Consider the following 22,069-nt stretch of genomic DNA (forward strand, 5'->3'; position numbering starts at 1 on the left):
GCGCTAGCAATGAAGTTTCTAAATTTTCGTAAATGAATCAAGTTTACGAAAGTTCGTGAGGTTAATTGATATACAGAAACTCGGTTAATTGATATAGGGAAACTCTTCACACATGTGAACACTAAATATTCCAAACATAGGATATAAATATATTCCAAACATAGGATATAAATTGATACACTTGTAAAAGTTTAGATTTGCTAATGAAACATCGCACTACTTTTTTTTTTCCAAACAAGTTGAATCATTTTTTTCCTCGTCCTCCTACTCTCATAACTCTCGCACTACTTGTGACTTAAAGAAGTTATATAACCTTACTTTTAAACCGTAGATCATATATAATTTGATCTAAAAATCGAGTCATTCATTCAAAAAAAAAAAAAAACTCATGATTTGATCAGAAGGTCAATTGACAAAAAGTCCTAATACAGTAAAAAATATTTAATTTGTCATTTCAATCTTTAAGTACTTGAAAAAGAGTATTTAAAACAATGTTATCCATTGATAAGTTTAGTATTCAATGGCAAAAACTAGGATTTACCCTATACTCCATTATTGATTGGAGTCGGCATATAAGAATTTGGAGACAACTAATAAGTGGTTACATCTGGAAAACTGAGTTTTGCGTGGTGTTTCTTAATGTTTACATACAACTATACAAGTGCATTATTTACTTGGTCGAAGTTTAAATATGCTTGGCAAGAATTTACACAACTATTGTGGTTCTTGGACAGGGATAGATGAGAAGGAACAAGCTGAGGCCTCTACCTTTGTCTTATTATCTCTGACCTTCATCCATGACACCTTCCAAATCTTATATAAACTCTGCCTGCAAGACATCACAAAACAAGTGTTCATAAAAGGCTTATAATGCAATGATATTGAAATGGTAAAGTATGCAAGTTATGGATGAAAGTACAGTATGGTCTTGTGATAAATAGAAGAAAGAGCATTCAATTTTGGAAACATTCCAGCTATGCTACTTTCCTAGACCCAGATATTCTTCCATGATTTGACCAATTTCTTGCAGACAAGGTAAGAGGAACAGTAATAACTTATCCTGATCACCAAAGACCACATCCACTCCTCTACCACCTCAATATCTAATTTGTGGAAATTGATCCCACGTCGAGGTAGGCTACAAAAAGCGCCTCCAATCGGCCAAAAGAGAAGATAAACTGTAGATTTGAAAGGAGTGAGAGACAGAGGATATGTTGTCCATAGAACTATCAGAAGATTTTTCTAAGGTGATGGTGAGCAAACCATGTGAATCTCTTGGGATAACAGAGCACCATCTAAAAGAGAAAAACATCATAATCCAAAAAGATCTCAAAGAGATATCCCATTACAGAGATATACATATCATAAGAAAGGACCATTCATGTTCCATTAACAATGATATCAGACTTGGGGTAAAATAAGAACATAAAGGTGGGAGGAGATAGAACAAGGTCAAACCAACTCAACCAATGCCAGATACCTAAAATTTTCAAGGTTTGTACCATGACCCATACTTTTATGGAAAATATAATATCTACATCATTGGGTCATCCTTGCAACAAGGAAAAGAAGCTCCTTTAGATGCAGTTCTTCAGGGCTTTCTTCCAGCTTACTTGGCAAGAAAGGTATCGAAAGAATCTTCCAAGATAAGGATATTCCTTTTGACCCCTTTGTTGGCAAGAAAATGAAACAAAAGTGTCGGTGCTTTAGCATTTCTTCTGTTTTATCCAACTGGATAAGGTCTGTGTGACTACCTTGGGTTGGGGCTTATTGGAGTTTAACAACTCCTTTTTGTAATTTCATATCCTCAATAAAATTGTTTCTATTATATATAAACTAAAAAATCCTATAAAATCTAAAACATGCAAATAACAAGATCCTATTCAAACATAGTATCAATTCCATATCAGAAATTAATAAAAACACAACTGCAAGAGAAATGTCAGACATTTGCATAATTACTTCTACTTCGTCTCATTTTAGTATTTCAGAGTTACTTGAAGCATTTCCACGAGTACGCACTTCCAAAATAAATCATTGTTGCATAAACAATGGCAAGCTTAAAACAATTAAAAGAATAGAGAGCAAGAAATACTTGCCTTTCTGGTTCAATTGTTCGCTTAGCAAGCATCAAAGTTAAGAAGACAGGAACCATAGCAGCACATAAGTGCTTGAGCGTGTGACCACTAACAATATGAAATGTCCAATTATATATCAGTTTATCGCTAGCTTCTTCTACCTTTGCTAATAAATAAAACCCTGCAAGTATAACAAAGTATCCACGATTACATATTACCAACAGTCAACACTAATGCAAGACATTAAACAGCAACAGAATACCTTAAAGCAGAAACTGACCTGCAGCCCAAAGCCAGTAGGTAGAATGTGTATACATTGGAGGTAATAAAATAGTCATTAATGGAATAGCAATACAAGGAAGAAACTGGACAAGTGCATATGGGCGTAGATCATCAAACAAGCTGCAAAAGACATAGGTCAATCATGTACAGCAAGAAACCCAGATCAGAAATTCCCTAAAGTGCATTCCATATGCAAGCTGGTATTTCTAGCATTTAAATGTTGAGATAACCATTAACCTCCGAAAGTTTGAAGGCAACATTTAAGATCTTTTCTACTGCATTTTGATCATCCAAAAGTCAAAGAAGATTCGTAATTCTCAAAAGCTAGACAGTTAATTTGTACTACAAATAACACACAAGCTCAGATAGCAGTTCGAACAAGAATTGCATTTGTAACGTTAATAACTAATATGGCATTACTTGGTCTTTGGCTAGCATACAGTGTTTTTACAAAACAAAGTCAAACCTATCATTCCCACTAAACCATTAATGTTGCATTACTCGATGACTCTAATAATCTGGACTTTAGTACCAAGACCAATTTTTCAATGATATAAGATGAAGTATTCCGAACTGTTTACAACAACAATGCCGAGTTTAACTAGTAAAATGCTAACTGTTAAAAGAAAATTTGAAAGCACTTACCACCAATATAAAATGCTAACTATACCGACCAACAATAAAGGCACGATGGACAGTGTTCCCTTCTGCTCATCAATTCTTTCAATAATAAAGATTGAGATGATCGAAGTGAATGCAATGGTCATCTACAATTTCCAGAAGAGTAAATGATTCAGAATTACAATATACTGCTTGCAATACGATTAGATGTTCGAAATAATTTATATAAGCAATGCTCCATAATTGGGGAAGTGACTCACAGGTAAACGATCCCAAACAAGGCGTGCGTCGTTTGGCTCAAGATGATAATACGAGGAGCCAAAGGCTACAAGAGCCACGCCAATATAAAAGCAAGTCCAACCATAAAGCTCACCTTGCAAACTGTGGAAAACATAATCAATTTAAAATTAACATGACACAATAAATTACTTCATCATAGAAGATCAAAACATTACGAAAGCTGATAGACAAATGATATGAAAAGAAAATGCACCTCAGCCTAAAGTAATTCTCACGATAACAAAGGACAAGGCCTATGAGACCGATAACCAAGAAGGGAAAATTCGAAACTACGTTAAGAGCATTAGGTATACCTGAAAAAAAGGAAAAGGCCAAAACTTTGAGATCAATATTTAGCAAAACATATATGTACAACAACAAAAATTGAATAAGAAAAAAAAGTAGAGACCTAAATCAAGCCTCGAGTGAAACTCAAACTATATATATACCTCAAGGCTTACATCTTCTGAGATTGAAAGAGGATTAAGCCTTCTTCAGATCATAAGAGGCTTGAAATTTTTTAGATTAATAATGATTCCTCTTTTGTAAGTGAACTAGGAAGTTCTTTTTATGGTTTTCGGAACCTACTTATCAAAAGAATATAAATAAGAGTGATGATTCTCACTATGATCGTTACATGTATGATGCTAAAAATAATTGAAACAATCACATTAATAAATAGATGCATTCACAGTTATCTTCGTGCTAAAATCAATACCGATGTTACATTTTAAGTAGTAATCACAATTGCAGTGACAGACTTCATTAGAACGAACTAAGGACAGGAAGATTTTCGCTTCGTTTTAACCATCAGAAGAATAATAATGATTTAATGCAACGCTAATACAACATGAGTTATGGAATTTGATTCATTTCTACTTTGATCACCGACTTATGCCTGACTCTTCAAGGGAAAGAATCTAGAGAATACCTCTAGTCTTTTAAAACATCGATCCCAAGTCATATTAAAAATTGAAAAGCGACCCAAAACCAATCTAAGCGACATTCAGAAGATCTGTATTTAGGATTCTCTTAAAAAAAAAAAGAAAAAAGAGATTAACTATCATACTTGACTTACGGAATTACGAAACAAAGGCTCCGCACCATTGCAATGAGGAAAAACACAAAAGAACTACATCCAACAGCAAGAAATTGATCGGTTCAACCCCAGAATTCCATATGGGATCGCTTCTAAAACTCCTATTTCTCTACGCAAGTCATATCGGAATGAAAGTGCGATAGATTGTAAACAGAGGATAGGCATTTCATTAATAGACGGAAAGAATCAGAAACGCAGATGATATAAAAAGGAGAGGGAAATTAACCGAGAAATCGGCGATGATCGGCGAAATCATGGTACTCCTGCGACTGAGGGATTGAAGGGGTAACAATCATCAAAACAACGAAGCAAACAACTGCTACGAGCCAAGCGTAAATGGTTGTTTTATTCATTTTGGTCAGATTTCTGAAGGTGCGAGCTTCTTCTCCAGATCTTCCACTCTTGTTTTTTCTTCCGACTCTGCAATTGTTGTTGGAAATTTGGAATTCGGAGACGGACGGATTAAAGTCTCCGTCCGCTCTCCAAGTGTGGTTCATCATCAATGGGCCGAGAACGAACAAACTGCGAATTGGGCTTCCAGTTCTACAGCTTTTTTTAATGACAAAAATACCCTTTTAACACCTGACCCGTGAAAAATGAAAATTTTGAATTTTATAAAAAAAGGATTATTAATGATCTGTAGATGATACACACATGTAGTTATATATTGTTTCTAAAAAATTATTAAAATAAGAACTAACCGAGGTCGAACATATAGAGATTTAGATTTAAAATTTGTGACGGTAAATTAGAGAGTTTTTGTTCGTTTTTTTTTTTTTTTTAATGAGATTTTGATCCGATGTCCATTTAGTTCTTAAACTTCAAATAATATCCTTTACTAATGGTTTATAATTCCAATTAGACTTCCATAGTAATTCTCCCGCCTCCTCGGGTTTGGAAATATCGAGAGAATCCAATATCCTAAATAAAGGGAGCAGAGTTGCATCTAGAAAGCATGTGATTCATTCTCCCCAAGGCACTTTTACACGAAACACACCACCACCAAGGGCCACACAACACAAGGACTCTCTCTACATCGAATCGTGCCCTTGGCCTACTCACATACTATGAGATCCCACATCGGTTGGGGAGGAAAATAAACCAACGAGGACACTTGCCCACCTCCCCCCAAAGAGAGGTGGATTACGAAATCTCACAGTTGGGGAAGAGAACGAAGTATTCTTTATAAGGGTGTGGAAACTTCTCTCTAGCAAAACTTTGAGGGAAGCTCAAAAGGAAAAGTCCAAAGAGGACAATATCGGCCAGTGACCTCTAACCTATGCATAATACCAGGGCATCAGGGAAACACTTAAAAGAAGTTTAAATTCTTATGCTAAAATCCCTAGCTCACTACCTAGGCAAATAGTAAAAAAAAAATGTGGTTTGATATTGTAAATACAGTTGAAGTACAACCAAACCCCGATGATATGCACAAACAGGGTTCCAAAACCATCAGTCTTAAGTATCTGTATCTAAACATCATTAAAGAAACATAGAGCATTGGATCAAGAACAGAGAACTAGCAATAATTATTGTACACTGCTTCGAGGCAGGTTACTTGGGCTGTTGGACAGTGGCGGTTGTCGAGCCAAAAAGGGAACTTCAACGACCCTACCAATGGTGTTTTCTCCAACAATTACTGTGTCTCCACTGGAAGCAGCTCGCTTCTTGATGTAGCCAAGACCGAAATGCTCCAACCCTTTTCTTCCTGGTGTATAGCTTGTCAGCTTTCCCACCTACACACAATTTGAATCAAAACGTATACATATTCAACCTAAAACATGGTCATGCAGTTCAGAAATTTCATGCTCATGCAGAGGCAAAGGGCAGAAATTCTTCAGTGACAGCTCTTAGGAGTTTCATAAAGCCTATGAAATCACTCTTGAGAAAGGGAAAAGAGGTTCATGAATTGGTTGGGACATAATATTCCCTACCCGAATAGTTATATACGGCTAAGTTGTTGTTGCCTTTGCTTGCATGCTATATAACACTGTTTTTAATCTCTCACTAAATCTTGCTTTTAACTCTCCTTCGAAAATCTCTCTGCCCCCGTTTTCTAAAACTTTCTTCTTAAATCGGGGCTAGAGGCTCGAGCATACGTTGTCTGGCCATAGGTGATGCGCAAACAAATTGGCTTAACTTACTTGTTGCTGAGAAGTGAGTGTCGCGCAATCGCAAGTCCGCTGCCAAGATATTTAAGTTTCCACGTAGATTAAAAAATGCAAATAGCTACCTTTTTCCCATCAATAGTTATTGGGCTGCCAGGTTCCACTGAATCTGATAGTTGAAGTCCCCATAATCTCTGTTTTACTCCATCATATGTAATTAGTCTAGATATGGTCTCTTGTCCCTTGTAACAACCTACAGAGATTAAAAATTGAATAATCGATCCATGCTAGGTGTGATGAAATTTTATGGCAAGAAATGAGTACCCTTGTTGAGAGAAATTGAATTCCAAAGACCAGCTTCGAGTACATTGAACTCGTCAGTAAGCTCTTTCTGAGGAGCTGGCATACCTGCAAAACTTACTCAAATTATCAAGTCATACAAGAGTTCACGGTATAACAGGAGCTCCAATCAAACAAAATAAGACTTGGCTACATCCACAGGTATTGAGAGAAAAATGGTATAATCAAGAAAGATCTCCAAGAAGTAGGAAGAACGGACGCTACTAAGGGAATACTCATAGAAGAAAAATGGTATAATCAAGGAAACAAAGAGCAAAAATGGTGTATCCCCCAACCACTTATCCTCCCAAAAGTATCAAACTCATCACTCTTGACCAATGAACAAACTAAAAGAAAAGGAGAAGCCCAACAAAGATAGCTTTCCATGGATTTCTTGATTTGAGACACAACTCAAAACCAACGGATGGTAAGTCTACCGCCTTCAGAGAAAAAACTTTTCTTCCAACATACAAACCACAAATTGACGGTGGGACAGGAAGTAAAAATTACCCACACCCAACTAAACAAGAAAGGAGTATCCATCCATAGAGATGAATTGTTAACGCATAGAGATGTCTGCAAACCGTTGACAACTCAGGCCAACTAGTACCAAGATGGAGAATAGCACTGGCGCTGTTGATAGAGAGTCTAATAAAAAAAATCTCATTGATAATGCTTAAACATCTATGGAATGAACCTAGAGTATTCTTTAAGCTATTATAGTTCTTTAGTTCATACACCTTGGGAAAGATTAGGCATCTGATTAAACATACTCCCAGTTAGAAATGAACAGAAAAAGAAAAAAAAAAAGGTAAAGCGTCAAAAATAGTTTAGACGTTGAATTAGATTATCACGTCAGGATGCTTGTTGAGTCACAACTACAGATTAACAGTGTCCACAGTAAAGGATCATATTGATCAAAATTCACATAAGGCATTAAAATTTCAAGTGCACAAAACAACATTGGACCAGAACACCAAAGAGCAGAAAAAGGTTGAGGGATGTACACCTTGAAATATCCTCAGTTTTTCCCATGCGTCTGAGCCCATTGGAACAGCGCCTAGAGAAACTAGAGTTTTCCATACTGGTCCAGACACAGCAGGTGATATCAACAGTGAAAAACCTTCTTCAGAAATGATATTTCCCGCCCCAACGGTAATTGGCATACCATTAACCTGCACAATAAGATTCCAAATTTCATTGGTATTCCAAATAACATCTACATATTTCCAAACTGTGTAATTTAAGTCTAGATTAGTAATGCTAGAACAAAACAACTTTTATAATTAATTTTTCAACAAGTTTTTGTCGCCCCTTGAATGTTAGGGGAGTGTTTCTGTCACATCTCAATATTTTAACATTGATTCTCATTAGAAAAAGAAAGGAAAGTAATGCCAGATAGCTTTAATTAGAAATAAAAGCTTACGCTAAAGTGCTGATGTGTTCCATATGGTTCTCCAGCTATACTACCAAGGTTCAAAGCCTCCATGATCTGCTTGCATTTGAGGGTTAATCAAAAATTAGTACGTGAAAACCAGAAATAAGAATAAAAACAATATTGCTTGTACATGAAAACTGCATAGTGCTATTTTACTTGGTTACTTTTAGGTCCCACCAACACCAACAATGATGTTTGCTTGGTAATATCTTGAATCTCTACTTTGTCCGCCAAAAATATGTACCTAGTAAAAAATTCTTTTGTAAACTTACGAATAATAAATGGTATACATAGAAAAGAAAAAAAATTATATGCATAAATAAACTATACACACAAATATATGACAATATATATTCAAAGACGTGTGCAACTTAATACGTTTTAGCCTCCATAGACATGAATTCAGGGACGAAGTAAAGATATTGTATTTCTTCTATATTCAAATCAAAAACAAGGTCTTCTTATATAGAAAAAAGATCATCTACCAGTAAGGAAAAATATTACAAATAAAAATAATAAATATAGAACTGTAATACAAAGTTAATAATATAAAAGTCCCGTATAGGTGTTCTCTAATACAATTTTAACTCTTCTAGTATCTTGTTAATCTATATTCTTTCTTTCTTTTTTAACTAAGAGACAATTTCATTGATGATTAAAATTTACAATAGGGATGTAATATCCATGATGTTTACAAAAGACCTTCCCAATTTACAACGAGGGAGGTTTAACTAAAGGAGTAAAAATATTAGACAGTTTATACCAAGATATAGCTGGGTCAACAACATTAGCGAAAAGTTTTGTATAAGTCTGTGTCTTTTCTGCAAATATTTTTTTATTCTTCTCTTTCCACATACTCCAAAAGAAAGCCATAATGAGTTTTTCCACAATAGGCCTTTTGTATTTTCGAAAGGGTGGTACGTTAAGGCTATATCTAATAGATCCTTTACCTCCCTAGGAAATGTGAGATGTCATCCAAATATATTGAGAATCATTGTCCAAAAATTCTGAGCATATGTGCATTGCATAAATAAGTGGCTTTGTGATTCGTTTCTTTTCTTACATAATGGACACCAATTTGGAGAAAGAGTGAGTTTAGGAAGAAATAAAGATATTGTATTTTTACACCACATTTCGTTTGCTGCTCTTATGCCAACTTGAGTTTAGGAAGAATAAAGATATTGTATTTTTTTTATATTCAAATCAAATATAAGGTCTTCTTACATATATAAACAATAAATATAGATCCACAATACGAAGTTAATAATACAAAAGAATAAAGGAAAATCTAACACATAGCTAGCACACTAATGTTCACCAGTATGATCACTAGCAAATCAAGCTTGGTAATCCAATATTGTCCTCCCCGTCTCCACGAATCAATAACTAATGGAAAGTCCATGCAACATTCCTTAGAATAATCAAATAAATTATGTTGTTTGCCTGTCTTAAGTTGGACTAATGGATGAAATAAATTTCTGAAACTATGACACTATAGGTTAACATGAGACTGTGTACTCAAATCCTTTTCACAATGATGTTCCAAGGAAAGTGTTTACGCAATTTGGTGTGACCCAATCTTCCAGTTTATTATAGTCTCTTTTTGTGTTTCTGTTAAGTGCAGATAGAAATACCAAACCATATGAGAAACTTCTTTCAGAAACTTCACGGTGCCTAAAAGATATCACATTTTATTGGATGGAATTCTGTAGTTGATCCTTCGGAGGATGATGGGTTAGGGTTTAAAAACTAAAGGAAGAAGAATGGAGTTCTTTTAATCAAACGGCTTTTTAGATTTGATTTCCAAATGCAAATGAATTGCAACTATTTTTGCAATATCTCATTTTATTTTATCAATAAAAAATATTGTTTCCATGTAAATAAATAATGTAAACAAGAAAAAATCTTATTTATTATGAGAAAGGGCAATATGGAAGAATATACAAAGACATAAAAAAAAAACAGCCCAACAGGAAAAGACCAATCAAATAAACCTTAGAAAGAGGGTCCAATCTGAAATAATCACCTGGCTAATAATAACAAAAAATTTACAAAAAGCTTGAGAGTGTGAAGCCCACGAAGAGGATTTAAATCAAGTGAACTGTGACATTACGTGGTGGCTAGGGTGTCCATGAAAGAAGTTTCCGGGTAATGCACAAAAATAAATATACGTGAAAGCTATGGAAGCCCTTGGTGGAACGTGATAAAGTTTAGAAATATTTATGATAAGTTTTCCCTTGACCATGGTAGGCAGTGGTGAGAAAATTCTTTCTGGAAAGCCTTTTGGATTTTTTCTTTTTTATTTTTTTAAAAGATAAATAATAATAATAAAGACTCTTGGATTGGAAATCAGCTTGTTCCAATCTGTTTTCAACGCAATTTTTAATTATCACGTCAAAAGGTTGATAAGTTTTCATGCTCTAAGAGTGTTAACGTGGGATGCTTCCTTTCAATCTTCGATGTTGGGCAATTTTAGGTAAATTTTAATATTTTTAATCTTCCTAGCAGTCACGCCCTTGGAGAAGGCAACAGTTTTATGGGTTTCTCTTGTTAAATCTGTAGTTTCGGGGATTTGGTTTACAAGATAGAGGTTTTTCAGAAATAGAAGGATCCCTTGGGTGGAAAGCTCATCTTTGATAAAGACCCATCCAGTTTCTTGGAGAGCTCTCTGGAGCTTTTCCCAATTACCCATCTTTTGAGATTAATTCTGGTTGGGAGGCCTTCCTGTAATTTTTCAGTTTGTATGTAATTTTTAATTGTGGTCTTGATGTTTCGTAATTACTACTCTCAAGTTATGGTTCTAGTGCAAGGAAACTTATAGTCAAGAAGAAAAAAGCAAAAAACCCATGAAGGGGCAATTAAAAACTTACAAGAACACCTACTTGTTGAGCATCTGAATTATGCTTTCACGGGTCACTGGCGAAACAATTAATGTGATGGCATTTTTCTGTTAACACGATGTATAAAAAGTGAATATTATAATGAAATCGAACAAGTTATGATATAGAAAACCATGGACCATGGAGCAATATTATTTGACAGCATTACCATGATCCATGCTTGTGCAATATCAATTGTCCGAGCAGTGGGCGTAACGAACACAGTACTGCATCCCTGTAGTTAACAGAAAAAAGAACATAAAACATCAATCTTTTATTAATATAATTCCATTATTAGAGAATTTGAATATAACCAAACATGATTATAATAGGATATGCCTATTTCAAACTTACTTGTCCTTGACAGAGACTTTCAAAATTAGCTGTGCTTTGGTTCTGAAGAAACTGATAACGATCTTCTCCACTAACTTCATGTACATAAATGCATCAGTTTCATAAGAAAAATGGTCGCAAAAGCACTAAATACTGTAGTATTCAAGATTTGTGGGAAAATCTCAACCACCGGTTGAGAAGCATGAGAAGTTCAGTACAGAAGATGACTGCATAAAATTTGATTTAAGAAAGTTGTGCATTAAACTATTTTAGGACGTTAAAGTACACTTATATCTGGTGGACAATTAAACTATTTTAGGACGTTAAAGTACACTTATATCTGGTGGACAAATGCTCAATGAAGTCTTGATTGCAAACAAAGTCCATTGGGCTAGGAAAGAAGACGATGTGATCTTGAAGGCACATGAGTTGTGATCATGTGGCCTGTGGTTTCATGGACCAGGTCCATTGGAGGACAGGTTTCAAGTACAAGTGGAGAATAGGCTAGCTTTCTTATATCAATGGAAAGTTTGTCTCTTGTCCAAAAATAGGCTCATGTCTTGAATAAGGGGTAGATCAAAGGTACAGGCATATACTTTTGGCTTGTATACTTAGAAAATTCGACCTAATCACATGTTCTTAATATTGGGCTTTCATAGACGTGTTAATCTTGACTTAAGAACTGGAGTTCACGAATTAGAAATAGTTTTTGAAAATTAATTTGATAATTTTGTTAGTGCACTGCGTGCTATTGCTGCACAAATGCTACAGCGTTTCATCAGTTCCACAGTATTTCTGCAACACGCCATATCATTGCAAAACAACCGAGACCTAAAACTAAAATTAGGATTTCTGCCAATTCCAGAACCTTTGCTGATTGATTCATGTTTTAATCATTGTGTAATTTTAGCTCCATACTTGAGGATTGCTAGAATTTAATTATCTATTCTTGAGTGCTTAATTGCATTAGAATTAGTTAGTATTTGTCATTAATTAATATATTCTTGCGCAGTGAATTTTGCACATCATCTCCTCACCCAAGGCTAGCTCAAAGATACAACAAGGATTTCAATTATTAAGTTTTCCACCAAGGGGCTTGAACCTAAAACCTTGAAGGAAATTTCTAAACACACCAACCCCCTGCCACCAACGTTATCCCTTGGGGGGGAAAATCACTCAACTTAAAATATTTTTTTATTTCTTTCACACTCAATTGTAATGTATTCATGTTGTTACAAGATCTTTTTCCTTTTACAATATGAGGTCATTTAAGAAAGAATGGGCCACCAAAGCCATGATATTTCAAAGGAGCAAAGACATATACACATACATCATTTATCATTCTATTATTATTATTTTTAAGCTAAAGCTTGAAAAACAAAAATAAGAAACAAATGTTCATGATTAAGTTAAAAAAAAACAATAATAATAATCAAAATAAAATAAAAAGTTAAAGAGAGAGAATCATAAGCAATTCCAAAATCTTTTAGAGAAAGAACATCTGTAAGATCAAACTCATTAAAATCATAAGCAGCCATAAATCTCCATATTATTACATGGAATGCTTTAAAGGATGGCGGCAAAACTTTTATACGCAGTCTGTAGGATCAAACTCATAAATAATAGTGCAACAAAAAATTAGACAACAAGAAGAGAATGTACCTCTTATTCGGCCAAAATGAGAGAGATCCACAACCTAACAATTAACAACATATGAAAAAAAATCAACTGTGAAGGATATAACTTTTGTTTTTTCTAAGAAACAATTTCATTGAAATATGAAATTACAAAAACAGGGAGAAAACCTCCACTCTATGTGAGTTACAAGAAACTTCTCCAATTGAACAAAAGTGTGGAGTATCTATAAAAGTTAAAAAAAGAGGTGACAATTTACCCTATGAGATAGGAAGATAAACAATAGAAAAAAAAAGGCCTATCAAAAGTTTGCTCTTCCTCACAAACCTAATGGTCTTGCCTAACAGTCAAAAAGCTAACTCTCGTGACACATGCAATATTTTTAAGGGCAGACACACAGGAGGTGAGCTTCTAATTGACCATCTTATGAAAATTATTACCATCTAGACTTCTACAGCACACTATACTGCCTCTAATTCATCCATCCATCTTCTGACTTCATTTGGGTACTAAAGAATTAATTGCCATATTGTAATTCAGACAAATAGCAATTTAGAAATGCTTTCATATATTTGAGAATATTACCAGATTAACACAGTTAGAGATGCATATAAACAGTGTTTTCTTTCCAAAGGGAGCTATAAAAAGTTCTCAAACTAAACAAAGAAAAAAGAAAAATGACACCAGTAAGAAAAACGCTGAAAGACTACATACTGCAACCCCATTATTGGCTGCATCCAGCGCTTCATCATCATTATGAAAAGTTTCAATAATCCCATCATCAGAAATCCTCGCACCTTCAGTAGTCGCAGCCTCCTGTCCATCATAGATATCTAAATTAGAGTATTGCAAATACTAACATTTCAATTGGAATTTAGCACATAAAACAACTGTTAGCAATAATACAGTCTTAAACCGCCGTCTGAAAAGGAAAACGAGGGACGGTTCTCAATCTCCGAACAAGATTTGAGAATCATTTCTCTGAAATCAAGCATACCAGCACATTGCTTTCTTTCTTTTTCCTCCTCTTCCCTAATTTAAATGCATATGTCTTCATGTCATCAGTTAAAATATCATAACTCCAACATGCCAATAAACAATAGCGTCTCATTCCAATTTTTACGACAGAGCCAAATCAGTTGAAACAATTTCAGCAAAAAAATAATAACAACAACAACAAACAGCCTCCGCAAGCACCGATTATAAACATCAGTCTCAAAGCAAAATCATTTGGCGATAGTTTCTCCCTCCTCTCCAGTTTCTACCGAAGTAAACAGATCAACAAAGTATAATAAAAGGAGGAAAGAAACTTACAAGAAGGTCCTCGTCGATCGGAGGAGGGGAGAGGTCGAAAGGCAATGCAGAGAAGGAAGTTCTGATTCTGTTCGCTTTGGTATGGGGCTTTCGAAATGCAGGGAGCCGTAGACGACATGGCTGTGGATTGGAGATGAAGGCTCTGCTAGTAGAGGGAATCGCAGCATCTGAGACGGAGAATCCATAGCTCCAGTAAGAAGCCATAGTTGTCTGAATCTTACACAGCTCGACTCCAATCCGAATTTATCTTCTCCGCTATTGCTCAGCGCTAATGGTTTAAATCCTCATAAATAATAATTTTAATAATTTCTTAAAAATTTCATTAAAATAATTTTCATTATATCCATAGACACAATTTATTTTACATGTTACTCTTATTTTTCAGGTAAAAGAAAGACATTCTTATACAGACAACAATATTATAGTGATAATCATGGGACCAAAACTAAGATGGATGCATTCATGTTGTTTTTCTTTCTTAGCCCTCGGGTTAAATCGGGGTAAATACCTTAATTTCTTTGTTTTATTTAAATTTGTGTTTATTTTGTGTCGCATTATTTTAAAAAGATTAAATATCCCCCGAACTTTTTCCATATTTTTTTTTTTCAGTATAAGGGTTTTAGGACTTTTTGTTTACGGTATCGAGCTAATTTCAAATTGTTTGTGATGTCCCACGTTGGTTGGAGAGGAGAACACATCACCACTTATAAGGGTGTGGAAACCTTCCCCTAGCAGACGCGTTTGAGGGGAGTCCGAAAGGGAAAGCCCAAAGAGGACAATATCTGCTAGCGGTGGGCCTAGGTCATTACAAATGATATTAGAGCCAAACATCAGACAATGTGCCAGCCTTCTTGCTGTTCCCCGAAGGGGGTAGACACGAAACGGTGTGCCAGTAAGGACGCTAGGCCCCAAAGGGGGGGGTGGATTTGGGGGTGGTCCCACATCGATTGGAGGAAGGATAGAGTGCCAGCGAGGACGCCGGGCCCCGAAGGGGGTGAATTGTAATGTCCCACATTGGTTGGGGAGGATAATAAACCGCCCAGACGATGTGCCAGCCTTCTCGCTGTTCCCCGAAGGGGGTAGACACGAAACGGTGTGCCAGTAAAGACGCTAGGCCCCAAAGGGGGGTGGATTTGGGGGTGGTCCCACATCGATTGGAGGAAGGATAGAGTGCCAGCGAGGACGCCGGGCCCCGAAGGGGGTGAATTGTGATGTCCCACATTGGTTGGGGAGGATAATAAACCGCCTTCTCCTAGCATACGCGTTTTAAAGCCTTGAGGGGAGCCCGAAATGGAAAGCCCAAAGAGGACAATATAGCCGTGGGCTTAGGTCATTACATTGATTGAATAAAGTTTTTGATTATGTAAGTTGTTTCAAACGGGCTCGAGACTATGGTCAAATCAAACTAAGTTCTTTTTTTTATTACTAATGTGATATGGGACATTCCTCTTTTTACTATTAGATATGTATGCACGTAATTGAATAATATATTGCAAAATAATCTTGTGGTAATTAGTTATCGAGGTCACCGCATAGAGCCCGTGTGTCTAATAGAACACTAAGACTCGTTTAGTGACATTCTGATTCTTGTTTCCCATTTTCTCGTACGCTTCCTCTTTTTAAAGAAAGAACGGAACAAAATTCGACCATTGTTCCATGTAAAAAGTAGAAAAGGAGTTGGTAATCTTATCTTATGCTCCCAAAATTTAAATTAAAAATATCAAAATTTAAATCAAAATTAGCCTTTTTTTACTTTTTCTTTTTTTATCCCGTTCTTAGAAGAATTTAACCCATGAATCAACAAAACAACTTGGACGGTAGCCTAGGAGAGACAAATTGATACGACCCATGTCGACGAAACAATGTTTGGGGAGGAGATGATGGACGTTGAGCGGGTAGGGGTCGCTCGGACGTGGGAGGCCATTCATCTAACATAACTAAGACGCATGACATTTTCTTATCAAGAGCAAGATAGTATGAATAGATGAGAGTATCGCTAACTTAGTTTTCCAACGAGGGGTTACTAACGGGAATAACGTAATTCAAATTTTCGTGATCATATATTCGAGAATTCAAACGCTCATTCCTCTCCTAATCTCCATTATCTAACTTTTTTATGTCTTCAAGAACTTTAGAAAGAATCCATAGTTCTCAAAATTGATTTTGGGTTCTTGAAAATAGCTTCATGAACTCAAACTTCAATAGAATCATTCAAGAAAACAGAATCAAATGGAACTCAGTATTCAATTTCAATTAACATACACATGAACAGGATGCAATTCAACTGCAACTAAATAAACAATTTCAATCAATTTACACTAACATTATTGCTTACCGATCTGAAGCTTTAGTTGAGAGTTGCAGAAGTTCCATGATATTCATCCCAATCGTCATCTTCAAGCACTTCTTTCACGATTCTTTTCCCTTGATTAAGCAGAGCTATGCTTTCAACAAATGTATCCAGAAAGAAAGAATCATGAGCTCCACGAATTCCAAGCCCCTTCACAATTTGATTCTCTGGTTTGTATGAAACCAGTTCTCCATTTCTAGATGTCATAAGCATCTCACCGTTTTCCCTGCAACGGAGAGCCATTCCCAGCCCTTGAGATGGATCAACACTCAGAATTTTTGTCCAAGATTCAGGTACATCATATTTTCTCAGCATCCAAACAGATGAAACGTATCTATTACCGAAAGGATACCAGCCGCATTGAAGAACAGAAAGTGATCCTCCAAGCACTGCAACTTTCAAATTCTGTGGAAATTCATTCACCAAACTATGTGGAAGTGCAATTGTGCTGAAAGATTCACTATCCATATGGAACCTCAGAATTACGCATCGAAAGCCTCTGCGGCTTCGAGTGAACGCAATCCAATGAACAGCTTCGTTCATAAAAATCTGTGTCCATTGCGATTTGAGTATTTCATAACAAGGAGCAGGATCGATAATTTGTCGCCAAGAACGCGTACTAAGCTGATACAACTCCACCTTAGGCGGAAGTTCATAATCATACAAAGGCGATTCACCTTCAATATACACTAACCTAACCAATTTGAAGTCGCTAGCGCGAGAATCGAAGCCAAATCCAAGCGCGTACTTGTACGGCGTTCCATACACAGTGAAGATATCGCTCGGCCAAGGAACAGCGAGGAATCGCTGAATCGAAGGATTCCACAAGAAAATATCCAAACCTAACAAACACAACAATCCGTTACAAGAACCTACCAGTTTAAAATTCTCATTCCAATTAACATAAGGAAGCTTCAATTCCTTGTAAATCCCCAAGGTTTCAGTATCGAAATGCAGAGAGTAGCGCTCGCCATTCTTGCTACCGGTACCATAGCACCGCCGGAGGAGAAGTAGACGATCACCGCCGCGGTTCGTGTTGGATTGATTAAGGTGAGAGACGACAAAAACCGGATCGGTGATTAGAGAACGCCATGGTTTTGAAACGCAGCTGCAGAGTATGAGGGTTTTGGAGGAAAGTTTGAGGAAGATGTAGAACAAAACCTCCGGCGGAAGAGAATCTAACATTTGATGAAGCTTCCGATTGAGGAATTCAGATGAGAAAATTGCAGAATTTCGAAGAGCTCCGGATTTTTCTTGTTCCGTCTCCAAGAAAGTGGCTGCAATTTCCAGAGCTCGAAGAGGAGAGAGAGAAAACAGCTATGAGAGAGAGAGAGAGAGAGAGAGAAACAGAACGACAAAGAAATATATAAAAATCAACGGCGGTTTTGTTTGATTATTTCGTCGTCGTCGTTCAAAAGACACACCATTTCATAGCGTGTATCTTTTCCCACGTCATTTAATTTAGATAAAAATTACAAATAATAATAATAATAAATTAAAAAATCAAACATTAAATCTAAATAAATTAAGATAAATACTTCCCGGAACCAGGGTCTTAGCTACTCGCTTTCGAACGATTTTTAGCCGCCTTCTGAGTTCTCGCTATAGACTTTGTCTTAAGGGTTGCGTTTGTTGTTGCTGTCCTCGTCGGTAATCGTTGTTGGAGAGTCATAGCTTATATCAATTGAGAGTCCTGCGTTGCGTCTTATCTAGACCGCTGACAACCTTAGCTAGAGTCACTGTATGTAACTCATTGGGGTCAAATGTGTCCTGCCTTGAACGAAGATGAACAGAGAATCCTTGAAACGTCAAGTTCGGATCTCGAAACTTACAAAAATTTTAATAATACTTCAGAAATTCAAAAATAAATTTACGGTTAGTTTTCTTTAATGAAATTATGATATTTTATTAATACCCGCTAAAGAAATAACTACGCTTACATTTAATTTCGGAGGAAATTGTTATATTTTATTTCAAAAATATCTCTTAAATACTTCATTATACTTTCAAAAGTTTTATTAATATCTTTAAATTTTTATTCGGTAGCGAATCTCTGCTTCGATCCTTATAAAATTTAATAGAAAATTATGCATAAATTGAGAATAAAATGGAGGTAAGGGTCGGGTCAGAGACGGGAAAGTCATGTTTACCTCCGCTCTGCAAAATAGGGGTAAGGGTCGGGCCAGGGACGGGAAAGTCATGTTTACCTCCGCTCTGCAAAATAAGGGTAAGGGTCGGGTCAGGGACGGGAAAGTCATCTTTACCTCCGCTCTGCTACGTAGACATCTTTATACCTAATTAGTTTATGCAGGTAAAAAAAATTATTAAATCTTAAGAATATTTTTTAGGAAAATTACAAATATTAAATTTAAGGAAATTATTACAAATATTTATAGACTGAATTATTAATTTTCAAGATTATTTTTTACCTTTTTACTCTAATAATCATTAAAAAAAAAATATATTATTCCGTACCTTTCATCTGGCTTTTATGTGTAATTTATACGATTGTTAATTAATTAATTGATTTTGATTTACCAAAATTAATATAATTAATTATTTAGTTATAATAAATCAATAACATTTATAAAAATGTATTTAATTCATTATTTTATCAATAAATGTAGTTATATATTCACTAAAATTATTAATTAGTAAATTAGTTACCAACATTTTAAATATATTTAATAAGTAATTTATGATTATTTAAGTTAAGTTAATACAAAAAATTATTTTCAATAATTATAATTATAATTAACTAATTATCCCTTGAAATTTTATGAACATTGTGCAAATAAAAATCTTAGAAAAATAAAATACAATAATTTTAGTGTAAAATTTTTCGAACCGATTTCAAATTGGCTAAATGACTATTTTAACCCTGATTTTTTCGGTTCAATAATAAGAGTGAAAATTTGATTTTCGGATCGAGAAAAAATTAATTTTATATCCTTAAAATCGTGATCGATTTAACCTAAAGTTTAGTAGAACTCATGAACCGATTTAACATTGTATCAACTACGAGCAAAATGTATTTGCAAAACAAGAATAACTGATACTGATGTAGTACTAACGTACTTATAACCGACACTCTTTGAAAATCTTGTTTAACTGTCGAGACGTCATAATTACATAACGCTCGTGTTCAATGCCTCCCCTTTGAGCTCAGTAGAAGCTTCCGAGAGCCAAAGAGTTGAGTATTAGCTAACATTTGGCCTCTTTCTCCCCTTTAAACTTGATTTCGCTTCGAGATTCATTAAATTGATTGGTATCTTGATCGATCTCAGTAGCTTGAGAATCACCCCTAAAAGATTGATTACATTGCTCTGTCGAAGTAGGTTTCAACCAAACTAGCCTTAAATCCTCAAGGGGTCGACGGGTCAGACAAACTGGCATAGGCATGCCTACACTGTTAAGAGATTGACCAAATGGGTTCGGTCCAATTTGTTGGATCAACCTTTCTAGAGTTCGATCGGGTTTAACCTCGTGACTTTTTAGACCATACATTAGCTTATGATAACCCTACTTTTTTTCGAGCCTTTTGTATTCAACCTTATGACGAAATTTTACCTCGAACATTGTCGTTATCACTACTTTTATAAAAGCCCAACAAACAATAATCGGTGATTGAATTTGTCCACACAAGACTTTATAGAATGACATAATTGGAACTTTGAAACTTTGAAGTCTTCACCTAAAATTGATTTATTGTAGGTAAGACTCGTGCTCAGGGTTCATATTAAAATTCGGAACATGGATTCGGCATCTGATGGCTCCAACATTCATCTGCATTTCATGCAATACAGTCACGTTATCTATGTTCCTCGCTTCTTAAGAGTGAATACTACCCCACAGTCCTTCCAACATGTTCCGAATTCAGCACTTGATGGCCTCAACATTTCTCTACATCTCGTGTGACATGGTCTTCAAAATTTAAATGTCTAACTTTCTAAATTTATTTAAATGAAAGGTCTTCATGTTAAGGTTTCCATGGTACTTTTCTAACTTGTTTGGTTATCTTAATTAATAATTAATCACGTAAAGAAGATCATAGGTACATAAGTGAGGGACGCAATTTCTATTAGTATGAAGTTTTTTAAGAGAACAAAAAAATAAAGGCATGATAGCTCTATCGATAAAATCGTCAAGTATCGAGTAAAGGAGCTCGAGCTTTGAACATTGAACGTGTACTCATAGTGGAAATTCTAATAAAGAAGACGTTTTAGTGCATTGTTGTCGTTGAGTTGATGAGTCAAAAGTAGTTGTTCTTTACCTAACATTTGTTGGCCACACATGTCTATGAAAGTCGTGAGCCAATATCTCTTCTCTTTCATTGGCTACCTTCACATCCAACAAAGCTCCATGCCCACCACAAATTCTCATTATATTTTCAACGTTTGACATCACGAACACGTAACGGGTGTTCGGAGGTGCAAATTTGACATCTCTTGTTTTGAAGATTTTTCTTTCGATTTTGTGTTGATCTTTCTTTCTTTCTTTTTTTGTGTAAGTTTATTAGGTTAAATTTTGTGATAATTTAGATTCAACGAATGTGTTTAAATTTTAAATTTATCGATGTATGATAATTGAGTGCAGAGTGCTGGTGGGGTTGGTTTGATTCTTTTGATCATCTTTTCGGGTGATTATCTTTTCGGGTGAGACAAAAAAGAAGAAAAATCGTGATGAAAAACGGAAAGTATGAGAATATGATTATCTATAAAGTGAACTATTAGATGCAAAAGAAAATAATAGGTCATCGTCATATATGACTTTTCTATATTATAAACACATACCGAAAATTCTTCTCTGCCTACCTAAGGTAAAATGAAATTTAAACCACTCGAATTTAAAGAAGGAACTTACTTTTATATATGAAAAACTAAAAAATTTACGGTACCAAACACTTCATTTATAGTGTTAAAATAAAAAGAAATTTACCAAATTTTCCTTTATATTAAGAATATCAAATAATTGCCTTTTGAGATGATAATTGGTGTTTAATCCAATAAACTACGCTCATATTTACAATAAATTATGTTGGTAAGGTTGATTTGGGTCAAGTGGTCGGTTTGATTCGGTTCGGTATCAGTTGGGTAAAAAATGAGCCGAAAATCGATCTCAACCGACACCCTTGGCACAAAGCAAACCAAACGTAAGGTGCCTTCTTATGAACTTGATTTTCGCTGTGATTACAGGTCTTAGCAGAGAAGAATTTCTTGATTTAACTATCCAAAAATAAACCAAATCAAGATAGCTAACACAAGATCAATGGATTCAGATACAAACATTTGTTCCATAGGAATCTGTCCCTGCT

The 22,069-nt window shown here is 35.3% G+C and overlaps 3 protein-coding genes across 3 annotated transcripts; all 3 read right to left on the minus strand.

Moving 5' to 3' along the window:
- Window positions 1–423: 423 nt before the first annotated feature.
- On the minus strand, window positions 424–4,873 carry SAG18 (senescence associated gene 18). Its single transcript, XM_087123546.1, has 7 exons — window positions 4,586–4,873; window positions 3,475–3,574; window positions 3,242–3,362; window positions 3,006–3,127; window positions 2,359–2,480; window positions 2,096–2,259; window positions 424–825 (listed from the first exon to the last, which is right to left on the minus strand). The coding sequence occupies exons 1-7, from the start codon at window positions 4,857–4,859 to the stop codon at window positions 715–717; spliced, it is 1,014 nt and encodes a 337-aa protein (XP_086979672.1). The 5' UTR covers window positions 4,860–4,873; the 3' UTR covers window positions 424–714.
- Window positions 4,874–5,725: 852 nt separating this feature from the next.
- Window positions 5,726–14,676, minus strand: LOC111793857 (Glycine cleavage T-protein family). The gene is made up of 12 exons (XM_023675919.2): window positions 14,406–14,676; window positions 13,806–13,907; window positions 13,119–13,152; window positions 11,478–11,551; window positions 11,293–11,358; window positions 11,127–11,191; window positions 8,401–8,488; window positions 8,233–8,298; window positions 7,816–7,981; window positions 6,792–6,875; window positions 6,593–6,720; window positions 5,726–6,095 (listed from the first exon to the last, which is right to left on the minus strand). The coding sequence occupies exons 1-12, from the start codon at window positions 14,607–14,609 to the stop codon at window positions 5,889–5,891; spliced, it is 1,284 nt and encodes a 427-aa protein (XP_023531687.1). The 5' UTR covers window positions 14,610–14,676; the 3' UTR covers window positions 5,726–5,888.
- A 1,954-nt stretch (window positions 14,677–16,630) lies between these two features.
- On the minus strand, window positions 16,631–18,114 carry LOC111792195 (F-box protein CPR1). Its single transcript, XM_023673537.2, has one exon. The coding sequence runs from the start codon at window positions 17,938–17,940 to the stop codon at window positions 16,753–16,755; it is 1,188 nt and encodes a 395-aa protein (XP_023529305.1). The 5' UTR covers window positions 17,941–18,114; the 3' UTR covers window positions 16,631–16,752.
- Window positions 18,115–22,069: the final 3,955 nt, after the last annotated feature.

The sequence above is a fragment of the Cucurbita pepo genome, chromosome 4 (genome assembly GCF_057944985.1).
Source record: "Cucurbita pepo subsp. pepo isolate OVF chromosome 4, ASM5794498v1, whole genome shotgun sequence".
Taxonomy (NCBI): Eukaryota; Viridiplantae; Streptophyta; class Magnoliopsida; order Cucurbitales; family Cucurbitaceae; genus Cucurbita; species Cucurbita pepo.

Bases quoted from the DNA above. Each gene is read 5' to 3' on its own strand.
- SAG18 (XM_087123546.1), bottom strand. From the start codon at position 4,859: ATGATGAACCACACTTGGAGAGCGGACGGAGACTTTAATCCGTCCGTC. The intron at 3,575-4,585 runs GTTAATTTCCCT...CCTTTTTTTCAG, and splicing joins CGATCATCGCCGATTTCTCG to GTATACCTAATGCTCTTAAC. The intron at 826-2,095 runs GTATTTCTTGCT...TCTTGCAGGCAG, and splicing joins CAATTGAACCAGAAAGGCAA to AGTTTATATAAGATTTGGAA.
- LOC111793857 (XM_023675919.2), bottom strand. From the start codon at position 14,609: ATGGCTTCTTACTGGAGCTATGGATTCTCCGTCTCAGATGCTGCGATT. The intron at 11,192-11,292 runs GTAATGCTGTCA...TCGTGTTAACAG, and splicing joins TTGCACAAGCATGGATCATG to AAAAATGCCATCACATTAAT. The intron at 7,982-8,232 runs GTAAGCTTTTAT...CTTATTGTGCAG, and splicing joins GAACACATCAGCACTTTAGC to GTTAATGGTATGCCAATTAC.
- LOC111792195 (XM_023673537.2), bottom strand. From the start codon at position 17,940: ATGTTAGATTCTCTTCCGCCGGAGGTTTTGTTCTACATCTTCCTCAAA.